At 41.5% G+C, this 15339-nt stretch overlaps 1 protein-coding gene across 1 annotated transcript in view; it reads right to left on the bottom strand.

The window, feature by feature from the left end:
• Window positions 1-15339, bottom strand: part of SPATA16 (spermatogenesis associated 16) — a 78876-nt gene that overhangs the window by 19586 nt on the left and 43951 nt on the right. Inside the window, exons 5-7 of the mRNA XM_009475732.2 lie at window positions 9638-9785; window positions 6420-6566; window positions 6068-6180 (exon numbers count right to left, since the gene is read on the bottom strand). Of these exons, the coding sequence (XP_009474007.2) occupies window positions 6068-6180; window positions 6420-6566; window positions 9638-9785 (408 nt within the window). The remainder of the gene's footprint in view (window positions 1-6067; window positions 6181-6419; window positions 6567-9637; window positions 9786-15339) is intronic.

The raw sequence follows: 15339 nt of genomic DNA, 5'->3' as shown, positions 1-15339 counted from the left end.
CTTCTCTTGGCAAAAGATCTTGATCTTTTGGTTTGATCTTGACCTTGGTTTTGCAGAAATTTGCACTGGGCAAGCATCAAGTGTTATCAAAATGACTATCAACATAGTTCTTGTATCAAGTCTAAGAATTTAGTAACAATGCTGTTCTTGCTTTCTATACATCTTACAAGAATAATAATAATGGAAAAAAGCTTAGTTTTCTTTTAAGTCTAGAAAAATACAAAGAATCCTGGTATAGTTAATTTTATCCCTTTTAATATAATACCTAATATAATTGTAAAATAGTATAAGATAAAAGACGATGCATTGGAGACCAATGGCAGGAATGCAGCTATAATCTGGGAGCTCCAGATATGAAAGCAACTGAAAAATAAAGAGCTGAGCCAATGAACTGGTATTTCCATTAGCTGAAGGAGAGAATCAGGCACTGCACAGGGAAGAGGAGCTCTGGTCAGCAGTTCTCTGGAGTACTGCAGATAGCTCCAGTCAGCTGTGTTTGGAGAGGTTAATTTAAACCCAAGCATCATGGAGCAGAGAAGCCAGCACGGTAGGAGATACCTCTTTTGAGAGAAGTGGGGTTTGATTAGTCTATTAATGAAAATGCCAAGAGCTTATTATTCTTCTCAATAAACATAATGCAGGGCTAAATTCCAAAGAGAGCAAACTGAAAAGGGACAAGATAAAAGAAAATGATAACAGAAGGACCATTGTGTATAAATAGGTACAAATAAGACTGGGGTGGCAATTAGGCTCCTTATAATTCAGGTTGAAGGTCTGCAGTGTTTCACCAAGAGTAGAAAAGGCACAAAGCCTAACTAGTTCTAAGATGTATTTTACTGAATTCATCATTAGGATTTTACGTGACACAAAGTTGTATAATAGCAGGTGATTTGACTTGAGGAGCCAGGAGAGCCCTTCCAGGCCTACCTTCTTATGAACTTCTGTTGACCCACCTCTAAGAAGGGAGACCAGGAAAACCTTCTTACAAACTATTTTTATCACTTGGAGAGTCCTTTTATGAGGACCTGACCTATATTAGTAGGAGACATCAGCAAAAAAAAAAACATTTCTGTGATCTCTGATATGTGAAATTGTAAGTCTGACACAGTCTAGTTAGCAGGGCACTAAAGCAAGGAAAAAATGGAACCCCATCTCCACCTGATCATCGGTGTTCGAAAGCCAGATAGCCGTGTTCCCAGATAGAGCCGTGTGCATTAAAATAAGGAGAAGCAATCAGTTAATGAGAAAGAGAGCTCTTATCACCATGAAATAGTCTCACAACATTTTAGATGCAGCAAAAGGTTTTTCCCTGCTATTCTTGAAATCCGCCCAAAACCTTTTAGTGTAAGCGCTAAGAACAGAGTATATTGAGTCATCAGCTAAGAAAGCAGGTAAAAATCCTCTCTCATCATGCTGTGTCTGTTGGGGGCTTCTCCAATGATGAAGAAAGTAAAGGCAAAAAGAAAACAATTTTTTCTCTGCTTGACTCTCCAGAAAAATATGAGAGCATGCCACGTAGCTATGGGAAACATATTGGGCATCTGTGCCAACATGCACTCTGTGGACACAGCAATGCTATTTAAGTTTATAGTAGGTTGGAAGTAAATAAATAAGTAACCAACAGCAGGGTTTTTTTTAAGGGATTAGGGGAGGTTGAACATTGTCAGAGGTGGCGTTTCAGTGACAATAAAAAAATGCAGAAAGAGAAAGTAAATAACTGCTGCTGGCAGGAGGAAAAAATTCCACGGGGAGCTGAACCACATGATGAGAATTACATGAACTATAGCAGGATTCAAGGGGCTACTAAGCTGCAGTAAAAAACATAATAAAGTGGCCAAGCAATCAGATGAAGATGAAACCAGCTCAAGTAGGCACAGTGGAGGTTAAGTAAAGAACAAACTTAAATGGAGTCTGCAGTGGAAAAGAGTTGGCTCCTTTAACAAAGAGGAAAGATACACATTTGAGGAATCAGGTAGAAAAGTAACCAACAAATGCACTATGTGGAGTCACAGTTGCACCCTGGTTAGAAAGGCAGTAGCATTTTTAAGACAATAAATGATTAAATTATGATGCTGTTACTTTCCAGATGGGCCTTGCCCCTATCGTCTCGTATTCCAAGGAGAATTTAAAGAAATGAGTAAAAATGAGCAATTGATGGACTTTCTTTTTAGGACTTTATTCTTAATGGGCAGCCTCGCCTGAGGTGAGGGTCCTTCTGACAGAGGTTTCCCCAGAAAGCTTTTTGCTGCACGAATTCCCTTTGAACAAACAAACAAAAAAGGTTGTTTATCCCCAGAGGCATCTTTAAAGACCTTCCTTCTAGGAAAGCAATAAGATCCTGGTGCCTGAGGCTCAGCCCTGGGACATCTTCATTCCTCTGACCTTGGGATGAAAAAGCACCTCCAAAAACCAGATCAGCCTGTTCTGGATGGAGCTTGCCTGCTATTGCTAAATGCCCAGCATTAACAACCTGAGCAAAGACAGGACAGGTTTTCATTGCAAAAAGGAGCTGGAGAGCATGTGAGAGGTGTGAATCATGTGTCCTTTCATGTATTGAAAATTTTGGGATGATACCCCCACTTTCTCCTTTTCTCTATGCTCAAGAAAGGAGTCATCCGTTTTGCCACTTCTATTCATAAATAAAGTTTAATTGCTGAATGCTAGGAGTGCTAAAGAAACAGAAAAGCACAGTGGCTGGTCAGCCTGGATTTAAAGCAGGATCTGTCATATCCAGTACGTATGGCATGTTTAATCATCGGCTTTAAGAGCACCACTTCACAAAAATCTGGAATGCCCCCCAGTAGTTCTTCTTTTCTATTGTGGAGTCTTTACTGCTATTTTTCAGCTCAAAATCTGAATGAAGTTGTGCCTTGCAAGCATCTCTGTAGTGTATTGCAAGAACAAGCGGAAAAAATCCATCATAACGTTTCTTTAATGCCCTTGGTATCCTCCAGAAAATGTGTATGCTGAAATCTGTATGTAGTAAACACTTTCCCTCTACTTAAAAAATAGACAACAAAATAGTGAGGTCTGTAAACATATGCATCATGCTGTGAATCATATGGTAGGTTTTGTTCACCTTTGTAATAAGAGCAGTCTAATAAGCCCCTCTGGCCACTGGTTCTCCTGTTGAGTAGTATCATGTGCCATCGACATGGGACTACAGCAGGAGAAAGGCAAACTTGGTGTGTACAAAGCAGCAGAAATTACCCTGGTGAAATCACTTGATAGAATAACCACTTGTCAGTGGTGGTAATCTCGACTGGAATACGAGTAGCTGAAGGTCTGACTGATATACATTTTTTTAAGGCACATACACTAACCTTTGTGTCATGGTCTGTATTTCTGGGTAGATGAGGTTTATGGCATTTCCCCACCAGCAGCAGATGATGCTGCGTGGGGACCAGACTGCGACATCCTCTGTCACATGCTTCTTGCTTTACAATACACGAATGTCCCCTTGATTTAAATGGGACTGGCTGTTTTTTATTGAGAAAGGGGGGCAATAGAAAACGCTCTGCTTTTTTAACCTTTAACTTTGCGTCTTACCAAGTGGTGAGTGTATAAATCACGTCATTAAGTTGTGTAGCTGCAAAACTGAGGTGCAAGAACTGACTTATATTAAGTGTTGCCATGGCGTAATAAGCTCTGCTTTAGCACTGAGATATTTTTGTCCAAAAAAAATCTGATTAGGACAAGCATTTTGGATTGTATGTTTGCGTCTGCAAATGAAGACGAGAGCAGAAAGGAATGTTCGTTGTATTAAAAAATATATTCTTTTGTCTTCTTAAAGTAAGTTGTAAAGCTAGAGTCTGTACCTGAAGGTTGTCTTCTGGAAGCTTTTAATTTAGTTTGTGTGTGATGGAAATACATTGGAATTGTATTTCTAGTTGAAGAAAATTTTGGAATGCTTTCAAGGAAGCAAAAGTGGCCAAATCTCTGCCAGGCCCATAAAGAGATTTTAATCAGCAGTAGCAGAGCAGTTCTGGCTCTGTGCCTATCTGTATTATCAGGTATAATTGGCTTTGTCATTTGCTCTTTGGGTCAGAGGTTCTGTCGTGCCCGGATCATTCAAGGCTATGAAAACTGAAAAGAAAGTGAATATGTTTCTGCTGATAATGGATGTGGAATTGGCAGCTGCTTGTTCTAACTCAGTGATAATTTCTTCTGTCTTGGGGCTTTCCTCCTCTCCATTAAAGCTCCCATACTGACTCCCTGATGGCTGGTTATAAATCTATAGGACCATGATTCAGGCCTGTTATCCCATTCTTGCTGCCGCTGGAGGTGGCACTTGGGTAGACCTTGCCTCAACCACGTGGCTGCTATGTTGACCTCCTTGGAAAAAAGGGAAGTTTGCTGGTGACTTCAGTGGTGCTGGGATTTCACCCTGTATTTTTGGGAGCCCTCTTCTGTTTCAGCAAGAATATTTAAATGTATGAGGTCAGGTCTAGAACTGGTAGAAAATATTACTGTGTAGGAGCAGTGTAAATTCATACAGCTAGTGGGGATTGACTTGAGCAATCCTAACACACCACTCTGCTCTCATCTTTTATATGAAGAGTTTGTTTTCTTTTCCCTGTACCCTGGGCACCAGATACCACGTATCTCTGCTTGAACCGTGTGGTCCTGTTCCTCCAAGTTCATTTACAGAATAGGGCAGCTATGGGGAATCCAAAAGATGTCTTATTTCAAAGTTTTTTCTCTTCCTGTTACCCTTTAGAAACGGAATAACTGCAATAGAGGCATCTCATCTCTAAAAGCTCTATGTTATACCCAAAGAGAGAACTCTGGGCTGAGAAAAATTTTAAAAATTGGAGTTTTACTGAGGCTTTCAGAAAGATTAGGGTTTTATTCTGTATCCAGTACCCACCCCCCGTCTGTTTATACTTCTAGCTTCTTAAATGTCCAAAGTGCAATGCACACGGCAATAACAGATATTTCACTTTTGCAAAGATGCCACTTCTATTAGCCTGCACATCAATAACTTGGGCTTTTGGTCATCCGAAGCCAATAGCACAGGGCTTCAGGAAAGAACTGGAAAGAAGCAGCTGTGTGTTTCCTTGGGGGTGCCTGCCCTCCATCTGCCTCACACCGATGCAGATGCCTTATGAGCGCCCATTTTGGCGAAGCACTGAGCACCTTTAGCTCCCACTAAGCGTGCGAGTTCAAGCACTTGCTGTTGTTTCAGCAGCTGCTCCCTGAGACTAAAGGAGATACAGCTTCCCCAAATATCTAGCTAATGTTTCTTCCTTGCTAGGGGTTGCTAAGTAGCAGTTTTTGTCAACCTCCTATCTGGTATCAAAACCTAAGAATATAAATCCTGTGATTTGCTAAGACACCCTTGACGAGGAAATGGCTCTGATTCCTTCAACATACAGAAAACTAAAAAACTGTTATTGCTAGGGAAAAAGCGTTAACATTAGCATTCATGATCTGGGGAGGAGAGGCTTCTTCCACTTATTTTCAGGAGAATAATTTAAGAATTGCATTAAAAACAGTCTAGTCTACATGCAAATTTGATTTTTGACCTTTTGTGCTAATCAAAAGCCATGGTCTTAAAAAGCTGTGTACATTATTGCAGAAAGTATGGAGTAGAATTAACTAATATACCTTCAATATGGTTGTAACAGATTTGAAGGTTATTTCACATACTTCACTACATAGGGATCAGGATTTAAATCACTAGAAATGCTTCAAGTAGCAATTATTAACTCTTGATGGAGATCCTGGTGATATGTGTAGTATACTATGCGTATTAAATATAATAAATTGTTTTGGCGGTTATGTGAAGTAGGGATATAACCTAATAGGCCATAAAGATTTGAGAAAATTCCGTGCAACGTGATTTTTAAATAAACTGGGTACATTGTTAGATAATTAGGGCTACTTTTTAAAAGTATCTAAAACCCAGTTGAACTCTGTTCCTAATGCAATTCACTGAGCACTTCTGGACACAGGAGGAGCATGTGCAGAGTGAGTTACCTACCAGAAAGCGCACGTCATTCACACACGCACAGGCTTCTGCTGCCACACAAAGTACACACCAGAAAGTGAATTTTATACTCACGGTTAATTTGGTGCTTCTTATAAAATCCATTACTGGCACGATCTTTTTCCCAGTGTTATCCCAGTATCTTTTTGTTTCTTCTTTTGTGAGAGGACTGAAAGGTGCTTTCCGGTCTAGGAAATGAAATCACAAAACCATATACTGTGTTTATTCGTATACATTTTCCATAGAGGATCTAACAAGATGATGGGTAAACTGGAGGAGGAGAGAGGAGGATGGGGAGAGCTGCCTGGACAGTCAGGCCTGCCGGCACAGAGAAATGGGTCCTGAGAAAGCCCCCGACCCCCCTCATTTAGCAAGGATCAGGGAGGTCACCCCTGAGCTATCACAGCTATTAAGCAAGTTGGCGTACCTGAAAAGATTGGCAGTTTTCTGCGTGACCACCTTTCCAAGATTTTTCCTATATGTTTGTTTCTGAAACCCAGAGTCAGTAAGTACTGCTGGGGAGGCAGAGACGGCCACTCAGCTGTCTGCGGCAAGATGTGAACTCCATGAGGATCTGGAATAGGGAAAGGAAAATAATTTCCACTGTTGCATTTCTTTTCAGTTGCAAGAGAAGCTACTTTTTTGGAGGAAAAAACAGGAAGTCTAAGGAGGAGTGACATGTAATCCAGAAAGCTTGCCAAAACAAAGGTGACCAAACCATCCCATCCAGCTATAAACTGGGTTTTGAAATCCCAGGCTTTGCAACCTTTTTCATCAACAGCTTAAATTTTGTTGATGCATAAGATAAATCATGTTCTTCCCATTTATGCACTTTTCAATGCTGATCATCCAAAGCATTAATAACTCAACACTTCAGTAACATAACATCCTGATCTTTTAACTGCAAAAGAGCTGGTTTGTTGTTCCTGGAATTTATGAGGTTTGATTTCCTACAGATCTGTGCTTTTGCCATCACCACCACCATAATCCCAGGCTTCCTGCACGTTCTTTCTGATCCCCCCCAGCTGGCAGGTGACAGCCTGTGCTGTGCCTTGTCCAGAGTTTGCCACTGTCACTGCCAAAACCCCTGTGTATCAGCTGAGTCGGTCTGTCCTGACCTCAGCGAGGACAGATGTTCAGAGCAATTGTATAAACCACCTTTGCTTAGGGAACCAGACCGGTCCTTTCCTCCCTCCCCTTCCCCTGCAAAAAATAAACCTAGATTGAATGTCAGTGTCACTTTTCGCAAAGGAGTGCTCTGTTTTCAGTGAGCTCTGCTTTTAAGATGCCAGGCTGTGCGGTCACAGTGACAAATGGAGAACCCTACTCAGAGCTCTCCGGACTTACCCCTATATAAATCAAAGCGAGTGGACCTGATATTTCCCTTGCAGCATGTTCTGCTTCTGATGGACTCTTAATTTTACAACAAACTGCATTGTATGCTTGGATTTAAATGTGTATCTGCTCCTTTTCCTTGGGAAGAAGGAAAACTTTGAAATCAATTCAGTCCTTACACTCTAGCAGAACTTGGACTAAAATTGGACGGATGATTGTTACAGAATAGGCAGGTTATTTAAAATAACATGTTCGTGAGAAGCCAGGTATTTCACACCCACTGTTAAAAATGGGGCTTAGCTCACTTTTTTAATTTCACCTATGTGAGATACAGACCTGCAGGTCGAATGTTCAGTGGTACCACACCAATAACAAGCTAAACTTGTAGCTTGTGATGGTTTTTTTGGTGGGCAGTGTGATTTTAGGTCAGATCTGAATAGATAGGTTGAGGAACCCCTACTAGGTTGACTTCACCTAACACTGTTCTGAGTTATCTCGGCATCAAGGACAGAAAGGAGGGAGGTCGGGAGAGCTCTTGCCTGTGTAAGACCTCTCACATCACTGCTTTCTCAAAAGCCTGATACCCGTATTGGTTTTTCTTGGCTATCTATCCCATTTAATTCCTAGAAACCTCGGTGATCCCAGAGCCTGCAATCAGAGAAGTTTGTGTAAAATTGAAGCAAATCTTTTAACCAATAGATTTTTGTAAACAAACATATTTGGGGGCAGAACTGGCTCTATTCAATCTGTTTTATAATTGACTAAAGTACTGTAGGACTGGGATCTTTTACCTCCCCCCCCTTTTTTTTTTCTTTCCCTTATTGGCAGGACTGAGAAAATGACTGGTGACACTTTCAGAGTCATTCAGTGATTTATGAACGCAAACTGAATTTCAGTGCAACACTTGCACACTTTTGCTGCTTATGTGCTCCTGAAGTCTCACTTTTACTGTAAATTGAGGAGATTGTGAAATATGAATTTATCTTTTTAAAAATCAGATTCAGGGAGTTTTATTTTATGCTCCTTTTAATGCCAATATTTTTGGCCCTGGAAATTCTCCATGAAGTCACATCAGCAAGTAAATTGTAGACAGGGATTTTACAGCCTCTATGCTAGATAAGTTCTCATTTTCCCTCTTCGAAGAACCCCAAAGCTAACACCAGAAACCCAATACGTGAGTGGTCTGCAACTTGCAAAACATAATCTAGTTTTATGCTGGTTTCCTAAAGCAAAACAAAAATGAATGAAACAAGTTTACTTGTGTTAAATATTTGCACAGTTTTGTGGTAAACACTTTGTTTCCTAATTCCTATTTGTGTTTTTCAAATAGATTTTCTTTTCCTCCCCAAAGACACAATGTGTATTCTTTTGGAAACCTTATTTATCTGCAGAGTGCTGGGGCTCAGCGGTGCTGCAAGGACTAAGCCATCATCTCTGACCTGGGTGTAACTCTCGCAGGGGTGGGGGGTGAGCTGCGCATCTACTTTGTGTGACGAAGATAGAGGCTTTCCAGAATTTGACCTGAGAAATGTACTTTTCCCTTTTATGTTTCTCAATCACCAACTCAAAGCCAAGCATTATCAGGGTCAACTATGTTCCAGGTCACCGGGTTAATGATAGTAAGCAATGCCTTTTATCCCCCTGCCTCTCTTTTGCCAAAATGTCATGCCCATTCCTCTTGCAATAAGGCTGTGGTCACTAGAATTTAAGTGTCTGTTTTCTCCAGGAGATGCTACTTGAGTTCACTCTACCAGGAGATGACAACGGGCTCTGCAAAGCCCTTGTTCACTCTGGATCCTACTTGTCTTCAACAGGCTGAAGGAAACCTGACTGTCTATTCCCCTCCCTGCAGCTGAGATGCTCTCAAAGGTGGTGGTCAGTCCATTAGTGCTCATAGAAGGGAGGATATTTTTGGGAAGGGAATGTCCTGCCGCAGAGGTGACCATCAGAGACTGATGGAAATCTGCGGAAATGGGAACGAACCCGGGTCTCGCTGTCACCACCATACACTGCAAATCTACCTTTGAACAAAAGATTAGTTGCAATAATGAAATTCAACAACTGAAACATGAGGCTTCATGGATAAAAATCATCTTTATGGGGATTTGCAGTATAAAGTCTGTGCTTCGCCTAAGTACCAATTTGATTACCTAAATCATGTGCAATCACAGAGCAAATCTCAGAAGTTAATTTTCCCCCCAGAAGTGTAGAAGCGTAAAGGCTCATGATCCGGACTCTCTCAAACTCTTTTTGTCAGCCATACACACAAACAGTATACAGCGCTTAAGAGCATGTGAAATCTGCTGTTACCTGTATATATGTGCTCCACGTAATCAGGGTGCTTTTTAGCAAACATGTCCTTTATCTTGTTTATTTTGTCAGCCTTGACTTCTGTCACAAATGGTGTGTACATAACCGAAAAAGATTCTTCTCTAGTGATGGCTTCTTCAATCATAGCCTAAAAAAGGCAAAGAAATGACACATTTCACGTTGGTTAATGGCTAGTTAAAAAAAAAAAAAAAAGAAAGAAAAATAATTACTTTCACAGATGATATTTTCCCTTTAGTAATTGCACAGTCATGCAAAGATAACATATTTTGGTCCTGAATATTAATTAGAGGGGAATTTAAATTAGTTCCAGAAAACACTGCCTATCTATACTCAGAAAATCAATTTAATGGAGAAAGAACATTTGTAAACAGTTTTCAGTGCAGCGAGCCTATGTCTTCAATGAGGAGAAAAGTATTAGATAAATTATCTTTTAGATGAAAAGAAAAAGTGATTCCATGTTCTCTGAAGGTCACATCTTTCATCTGAGGGTTTTATTCAGTCCTTGGGAGCTGGTTAAACAATACTAAGCATTCATATTATCCCTTGGGTTGGCATGAATCAGACACTGTGCCTATATGGAATATTAGTCTTAAAATATTGCATTTAAACACCATTTGCATTAAGAGTAAAATTCACTCCTGTGCAGAGGGCAACATGAAGCTTATGAACCTTGTCATCCCTTAAAAATGACTCAAATGATGCATTGTGCTGGTCTTATGCAGAGAGGTGGATTTTACACTCAGTGGACCCCAATGAACTGGTGCCGAAACTGCCAGCAGGAGCTACCGGCCTGGAAAGAGCCTTGCTCGGTGCTCGTATCCATCAGTGCAAGGGAGGCTAAGCTGCAGTTCCTCCTGGGTTGGGGTTTGGGTAAGACCACGTTCAGCGCTGCGACGGCTGCATCTGTTACTAGCAAAGATTCTGTGTTCCTGACAAGGACAGTCCTTTCTGGAAACCGGGGGAACTGCAAGGCTTCATTAATGCATCTTAGCAAAAGCGTAAACACTGTTAATAGTGACAATACTAACACAAGCTTAACAGAGATGGTCAGAAAAGCATGAGAGGAAGAGAGATATATTTTTTAACAGGGTGTATGAATCTCCCAGATCGCCTTATACACTGAAGTCATTCACAGAAAGTATCATCATGGGACTAGCTTGGTGTTTTATTGACAAGTCCTCACTTTTGTTCTCCAGTCTATCCTCCACCTGTGTAAAATTATCCAAGATGTAGTGTGCCTCCGTGAGTCATTTGTTGAGCTGGCGACTGCTCCCCCCAACCCACAATGGAAGGCTGAGAGTGCCAATTAGTTAAGTATCTATGTCCTTCTCCTTAATGGCTTCAGACAACAGGTCTTCTGATCTGGTCTTATGGCAGTTTATTTCCATCCTGTTTATTGGTATGGGGTGTGCAGAAATACCATAGAAATGCTATAATTGTTTTGAGCAGATATTGGGATAGGCTGCCATATGTGTACCCTGAGTGCTCTTACACTGAATACTCTGCCTGGATGTTGAGGGTGTCACTGGGGATTTGTTTATACTTTAGATTGCTATATTTAGTCAGCCCATTATCCTGCATTTACTGGAATGGAAGCAGTCTGGAGTGGGCAGTATTTAGCCCTGGAAAATTAACAAGCTTCAAATGTGTGTAATAGTATCATGACCACCCGGGGCTGTAATAACGTTCCCCCCCGGTGAGGAGGAGTTCCAGCTTTCCACAGGCACAGCTGTGTTATCCGTGGTTAATGCCACAGATCTGGAGGTATCCGACCAGAAAATAGCAAGTGTGTCCTCCTGCCAAGAGCTCAGGGGCCCATGAATGGATCTGCGCCCGTTCGTCCCTGCGGGAATACTTACCAGTCTGCACTGATTTATAGGAAAGCGATTTTAGGATTTCATATTTCTATGGACTTTAATTATCTTGTTGTTCAGGGCCCTTAGAGGATCAGTAGCAAAAACAATGGTACCAATCTAGCTTTCCAAGGTACATTTTTAAAAAAGCAGAGGCCTACTTGTTCAAGTCTTACTGAATTTCATGTGTAAATATAGGCACAGAATTAGGTCAGCCTTATTTTGTGTGAGATGTTGGGTATTCTGCTTACTTTCTATAGCTTGGCAGACATTTCCTAATCTGGATTAAAATGAGCATGTGAATGTGGTTCTGGGTGTATCCACACACTTCAGATTTAAAATACATGGAGTGAGGCAGTGAGATGAAAACACGAGCGGCTGGACCAGACAGGCTCTGTATTCTGCGTGCAAAGTTCACCTTTGCCTTTATCTTCCTCAAGAACAGTTCAAAGTCACGCCTGTAATATCATTGCATTGCCATGTACCCATGGCCACTCTGCACAGCATGCAAGTAGTGACTAGCTCAGAGGGCAATAACGGTAAAATGTCAGCCAACAGGGAAAAGAATAGATCCGTAGTTTCTGGTCAATACTGCTACTGAAGGTATTATTATTACCCAAGAGCATTTTTTTCCCCCAAGATACTGACCCTGGACATAGATGCTATTTGTTTTATTATCCTCTTGGATTTTTACGGGGTAAAGTCTTTAAGGATATAAAACTTCAGTCCATAAAAACTTTGGAGGAGAAAACTTTATATGATGAAATCCCTAAGGATTTTTCTGCCTTTATGCACTGTCCCTACCCGTGGGTGAATATCTGGCAATGTGTCCAGAAAACAGGGATGTCTACAGAACATCATCTGTCGTGCTGTACACCGTGCAGCTACTCAAGATATAGTCACACTGCGGAGAGGATTGCAAGGGCTCCAATGGCCTTTCAAGAGTCCTTGCAGAGAGGACAGGAAAAACTGTTTTTTCCCATTTGCACCTGTTTTGGTGTCTTTGCATCTGAAGGGTCCTTTCTGCAATGTCCTCTCAGACACACCAGGGAGGATGTTGCTGTTCTGGCCTTGGAGTGGAAGAAGTGGCAGGCTCTTTCATGAGTATGGGCGTAGCTGCTAAAGTGATAAAGATGATGAAGAAAGATGACTTTTTTTGCATATCTTGCAAGTGAGCTCTGCAGTGATATCTCATCACATGGTGCTACACTCCAACCTTCAATTCCAGCAGTTAGAAAAAGTCCTTGAGATGACCTAAAACTATAAGAAAGACCTCCTCTAGCAATGTACAATAATGTAAGGACTATGATTGACATGAGTCCACTGAATTTGGTGGTTTACCTCAGCAGCGGACAAAATCTATTGCTTCAGCAAAGATGCAAGAACTCGCTCAAGAAAAGGCTGCAGAGTAATCTGATGATAGGGAAGATTTCTTTTTGTAGTTATGGGACTGACTCATGCTCTGCTATGTCAGGAGGTTTATATCCCTGTTTTGGAAGTGTGGGGAATCAGAGAAAGTCTGCAGAGAAACCATCTGGAGACAAAGTGTCTCAAGGAGTATTTATATTGTCAGCACTTCTATTAAAATACCAATTAATTCCTTCATGAAACACAAGCATCACAAGGTTTGAGGGATGTACGTTGCTATCACGACAATTAAAAAGCCAAAAGACATGCCTAAGCAACAAACTTTGTTTTCATCAAGGGTTTAAACATATATTTGACCCAACAACACATACTCCTCTGAGCACCTTGGTTCTGCAATACTCTTACATTCTACCACATCTAGTAATGTTACATTTCACAGACCTTTTAATAAAAATTAAACTTTAGCCTAAACAATCTCATATTGTCCCTTCAACACCCACTAAAATTCTGTTAAGAGCTCATAAAATGAATAGGTAGATGCACAAGAAACAAAGCTTTCCTGTGCCAGCTTTTGATGGCAAATGATATAACTACTTCCATATTTTTTATGAAACTCTTGCCATTTTGCCTGCTTAGAGCAGACATAGAAGAAGAGAAATGGCACTGTAGCAAAAAATTCTTCATAAGAGTGACAGTAGCTTTCCCTGCTACAGTCCCTAACCTTAATCCTCTTTAACTACAGAAAGGTTTAATTTGGAAAATCCAATTATCTTGACATCTAGAATTAGCCAAAAATTTAGATATCTTTCTAGTGCCTTATCTTGCAGCTGCAGTGCACACTCAGCCACTGTATCATTTACAGGACAGCAGGAATTGATGCTTTTATTGATGATTTTTATTAATGCAATGATATCAGTCAGGGTAAAGCCATTAGCCTCTTCTATGAACTGCTTCCACTCTTAGGCTGGTAGTTAGAATTATGGGTGCACCGTGGTGCAACCTATGTGCTTTTCTCTATATCTTTCCAACCATAAAGAAGTATCTGGCAGCCCTGCCACCAAGTCTGTTGCTGTTGTGATATGAATATCTTCTCACCAGCATGATCTTCTTACATAATTTTTTTTTTTTTTTCTGCGGGAAAAATAAGTAGACAGAATGCCAGAGCATATCCTTTTCTCAATATGTTTATGGTATGAATAAATCATGTATTATACAATAGATGAGAACTTTCTGCTTATCTGCCATGTAATGCCTCCCCATTAATGTAGGTCACATCAAATATCAGCTTATTTAGGTTCTTAAGTTATTAACGTATTTAAGTCACTGCGAGTTATTTTGTATGCGGTATATTTTGAAAGCGGATTTGCAGAGCGCCGCAGCGATAGATCCGTGTATTCTGCTGACTTCTGAAAGGCAGAGGCAGACGTATTGCGGATGGGTTTCCTTAGGCTTCAAGATCTGTTTGATACTCGGATAAGTGTCTCTTTATGTTTTGGGAGAAAAGTAATCCATGCTTTATATCCTTCCAAAGAGATCACTATTCATTAAAGAAAAACCCCGGAATACATAAAGTATGGAAAAGGCTGAAGGCTGCTCTTGAAACTCCCTGTCCGTGATGCCCGCAGGTGGGAAAGCAGGGACTGAGCACAGCTGTGGAAATGCAATTCTAGTTTGGGGAATCTCTCTGCCCACAAGCCTGTCCTCCAGTCTCTCAAACTCACGTGCACGGAGAGTTTGCCACGGGAGTCCTCAGCTCTTGTATCGCTTGGTACCAACAGAGGACCTTACCCTTTCATCGCAGCGCGGGGTAAATGTGAAGGATTTCAGTGTTTCTTTGCTACGGTGGAGCGACCCTGAGACCAAGGAAACGGGATATATTTGCTTTGTGGGGCTGGTGGGGAGCGTTGACAAGGTGAGTCCCCGTTACTGCTAGAATTACGGTTTGTTGCCATCGGTAGCTACCGTGCGTATCTGTACCAGGCGGGAGCTCTAGCTCCAAGCCTCCCTGCAGAGGTGGCCTCTGGCCTGGGCCACCTGCCCCTGTCCCAGCTGGGGCCTTGCGGCTCCCGGGGACGCTGTGAAGTAAGCAGAGCCAGTCCAGTGGAGCGAGCCGAGCTCCCGTGGATAGTCAGCGTGACCGATGTGCTGTGCTGGCAGGCCCTTGGCCACCCAGCTCACACCTTAACTCAGACAGGCAGAGCTAAAGGTTGAGCATCGCTGAGCGCTTTACGTGAATGTCGTCGGAGCCACCGGCCAACACCTGGATGCTGCATCCATCCAGTGATTCAGGCAAGTGCTTGAGAGACTGGGAGTGACCCTGGCTGGGAAATACTCCTGGGAGAAATGTGGGATACTTGCTGTAGGGGCTTTTCAGGGCTTTTAGCCCAAAAAGAGAAAAAAAAAGAAAAAGAAAAGGAAACTAAAATGCAGAAAGTAACTGTCCTTCTTAGCACTGAGCTC

Source organism: Nipponia nippon, unplaced genomic scaffold, assembly GCF_047370975.1.
Source record: "Nipponia nippon isolate SJK-2023a ecotype South Korea unplaced genomic scaffold, ASM4737097v1 scaffold_7, whole genome shotgun sequence".
Taxonomy (NCBI): Eukaryota; Metazoa; Chordata; class Aves; order Pelecaniformes; family Threskiornithidae; genus Nipponia; species Nipponia nippon.
Note: the sequence above shows the minus strand (reverse complement) of the source record. Positions and strands in the feature narration are given on the sequence as shown.